Source organism: Myotis davidii, unplaced genomic scaffold (genome assembly GCF_000327345.1).
Source record: "Myotis davidii unplaced genomic scaffold, ASM32734v1 scaffold497, whole genome shotgun sequence".
NCBI lineage: Eukaryota > Metazoa > Chordata > Mammalia > Chiroptera > Vespertilionidae > Myotis > Myotis davidii.
Window position 1 is genome coordinate 5,039,303 of NW_006288434.1, and position 3,843 is coordinate 5,043,145.

The 3,843-nt window shown below is 44.9% G+C and overlaps 1 protein-coding gene across 1 annotated transcript in view; it reads right to left on the reverse strand.

The window, feature by feature from the left end:
- The window catches only part of VPS13B (vacuolar protein sorting 13 homolog B (yeast)), a 624,807-nt gene extending 623,692 nt beyond the window's left edge, over positions 1-1,115 (reverse strand). The window contains exon 1 of the mRNA XM_006760303.2: positions 744-1,115. Within this exon, the coding sequence (XP_006760366.1) occupies positions 744-890 (147 nt within the window). The 5' untranslated portion in view covers positions 891-1,115. The remainder of the gene's footprint in view (positions 1-743) is intronic.
- Positions 1,116-3,843: the final 2,728 nt, after the last annotated feature.

Sequence of the window (3,843 nt, forward strand, 5' to 3'; positions counted from 1 at the left end):
GAAATATAACAAAAGTATTGATAACTGTCACCATCAGATTAACTCTTTCCTTATCCCCTAAAAAACAACCGGTCTCTAACTCTTCTGAACTTCCCACACGTTTGTATCCTCAAACCTAACAGAGTTGCCTGACATACCTTAGTACTAAATGAAGCAGTACGTATATGCACTTGCAAGTTACAGTGCATTTGGATCAGAGCATCCTCACGTTAAAAAGAAACGAAACTAAAAAGAAGTGATTAAGACAGAAGTTTTCAGGTTTGCTGGCATTCTCAGTGTCCACTCTATACTTTGAGAATGCCACAGGCAATGTCATCTTTCCTACTATCAGACATAACTTTCCTCAGCATCTTGCTTTCTTTTGGACCCTTCCATTCCCCAACGGGCGAATGGGAATGTACTGTTTTCTAGCCTCACACGAAGCCTAGCCATGTAAATTAGCATCCTCCATAAGGCCTGAGAACTGAGTACATGAGCTGAGCAATTCTAACAAGAACAATGACATTGTTTTCCTATTTGAGGAGGCAACTTTTGGAGATCCGATTCCAACAAACCATCACTAACGATACAGCATAACATATATATATAAATATATGTCATGGAAGGTATCTAGTTTCAGGGTAGCCAAAACTAGTTTAACAGAAAAATTCATTTTTAAAACATAAAGTCAAAGTGTAGGCAACAACGCGTTACTTCTAAACAAGCTGCAAATGTGCCCAATCGATGACAGCTACGCAGTTTACCTGTTCCAGCACATCCAACTTTAACTCCAGCTTGCTGAGCACCACATCTCCGCCCCACAGTGAAAGCTGCAGGTCTGACGGCTTCAAGTTCTTGATGTAGCGATTCACATAGCTCATTAAAATCGGAGTCACATAGGACTCCAGCATCGTTTAAGGTGCAGAGAAGTCAACGTCAGAAGCTGGAGGGGGTCAAGACAGAAATATGAGAAGTCACTGAGTCTGTGATGCAACGAAGGGAAAAAAATAAAAATAAAGGCACTTTTCGGGAGGGGTAGAAGAGGCCGAAAAGCAACAGTCCCCACCAAAGCGGCCGCTCGCCTCCTCCCAGAAGCAGAAACAAAACTCTAATTAGACTCTGCGTGCCGAGGAGCGGGAGGAGAGGCGGTCACCTGAAGACACCGACTCCCCAGGAAGAGAATGAAGTGCAGAGCTCCCCACTCCTTCTCATTCAGGACTCCACTTAGTCCTCAATTTCAGAGATGCCTTACCTGACCACCCCAACTACAGTGGCATCCCGCCCGGCGTGAGGCCGCTCCAGCGCGGCGCCACTTCCGGGTGTGCCGTCCTCGGTGCTCAAAACAAACTGTCCCTCCACCGCCACCACGCGACTCCGCGGCAGGACCGGAGTTCCCAGGCGGGGCCAGCCACTCAGCGCGTCCTGTGGAGGGAAACTTCCTGCGCTCGGCTGGCCGACGTCCCCGCTCCGACGCCGCCGGCGGTCAGGACCTGGCTTGCGGAAGTGCCGGGGGCAGGTGGGCGGACCGGAAAAGGGGAGACACCCGGGACCCGGAAGTGGCGCTCCGCGGGGAGAGTGGCCGCAGGTGGAGGAGATCCGGTGGAGTGTTGGAACGCCGAGAGCCCTGGAGGAAGAAAGCGGGCCCCAGCGTTCCAAACCCTGAAGAACAAGTGGCGGTTGTCTCTCTCGGGAAATGGAAGGCCTGGGAAGAGGAACTGGGGTTCAGTGGGCAGGACTCGAAGGCCGTAGGTTGGAGAAGCGGTGGCGGGGGGAGCAAACGCAGACCCGAGCTTCATTTGCTGGGGGGGAAAAAAGGTGCATATGAAAAGAGAAAGCGAAGTACTGGTGAAGGGGTGCGAGTTAAGAGGATGCGTTTTGTAAACAAGCCGTGGCGTCCTTTTATTTCAGTGCAGACGGGGTCGGCGTCACCAAGCTTGTGCTGCGGGGCCCAGAAGGCATGGTCCGAGGAAACCATGCCTCGGAGAGCATTGGGTTGCAGTCTGACTCGGGACTTCAGGAAAGGGGCGGAAATACCAGAGGAAGAAGGAAATGAGACTCTTACTAATAGATACACAGTGAAAAGAAATAGCAGATAGCCCTAACCGGTTTGGCTCAGTGGATAGAGCTTCGGCCTGCGGACTGAAGGGTCCCAGGTTCGATTCCGGTCAAGGGCATGTACCTGGGTTGCGGGCACATCCCCAGTAGGTGTGCAGGAGGCAGCTGGTCGATGTTTCTCTCATCGAAGTTTCTAACTCTTTATCCGTCTCCCTTTCTCTCTGTAAAAAATCAATAAAATATGCTTTTTAAAAAAAATAGATAAAGAATTCAGGGGTTTTAAGAGTCAGTGTTAGTTTTTATGAGGCTGAAAAGAATGTATAAAATATTTCCTTCTGGTACCCTGCAAGCTAACAAAGTCAAGCAACTCAAGCACTAACTTGGAAAAATACACACTGAGCTTACAGGATAGCACAGGGCATGTGGCCGACGTTTTTTTGACCAGTGAGTCTTATTTTTGGTAACCAAGGAGAAAAAACCCCTACCGCTGCATTTTGAAAATAAACAACTTGTAAAATTATTAAAATGCCCACCCATGTTGTCCTTGCATTTAATTGTAAGTACTTTAAATAAAGTAAATCCCTAAAAGCTCTTGACAAGAATTCAAGTTAGGATTTCTTGAGTTTTAAAAACTGCAATAGAAAATAGGCACAAGCGAGGATGCCAAGGTGTTTGGATTTTTTTTTTTTAATGAAAATAATGAACTAAGTTTAAAATAAAAAAGATGGCAGCTAATTGCTAATTCAGAGCAACTGTCCCCTCACAAAAAGCCTTGAAGAATAACCCAAGGAATTTGGGTCTTAACTTAAAACCCACTAAATTAGGCAAATATTTTAGCTAAGTAATTTCTTAGTGACCTGCCTCACCTGCAAGGAACAGATTGAAGCCATGACTAAAATACCACGTGTGGGCACGCATGTACAGTGCGATTGAAACATTTTGGCCCATGCGCAGAAGTCAGTATTTTGTGGAAGAGCCACAGTCAAGGGGCCAAAGAGCCCCATGTGGCTCGGGAGCCGCAGTTTGCCGACCACTGATCTAAGAGATGGTGATATTTCATTTTGTTCAGTTTTTCACTGAACAAAATGATGACGTTGCAACTTTTAAGCTACTTACATACTGTACTAGAAACCAAAAGTCGCAGGTGAAGCTTTTAAATACTTGAGTGGTATTTAAAAGTTTGAATAAAGTAGAGAAAGGCTCCTTTACTGTTTCGTTTTCTATTTTATTTAGTGTATGTATGAGATCTTCAAGAACTTGTATCCATGGCACACCTTATATATTATATGATAATAGGTTGTGTGGCAGTTACTAATTTTAACAGTTATTCAATAAATCTGTTTACTTTCCTACATGTGCACATGACTAGATTATTATTAGAGCTCTCTTACAGTCAGGTGTTGTCAAGTAACTGAGTTCTGAGCATTTGAATTGGGTTGAGGTAATGTAGCTACAGGGCTGGCTCATCAAAGTCCTCCCCATAACAGCTTTATTCTTTCTCCCATCACCAAATTAGATAAAATGCAACACATATGTAATACCTTAATCAATAAAGAAATTAAAGATAAAAATAAGATGCAACAGAGAAACCCAATGTCCAAGTGATGCCCAGGAGAAAAAGAATGGGAGAGTGAATCTGTGAACCGTTGCCTAGAGGTACACAAACTGCTAATTGGTCACATTCATTAGAATTTTGCATGATGGAAAAATCAACTACTGTTTACCTCCTGGGATTTGAGGGTTTAACTGTCGTAGCAGGAAATGTTACATTAAGGAACACATAAGTAAATAGATAATAGACATTAGCTA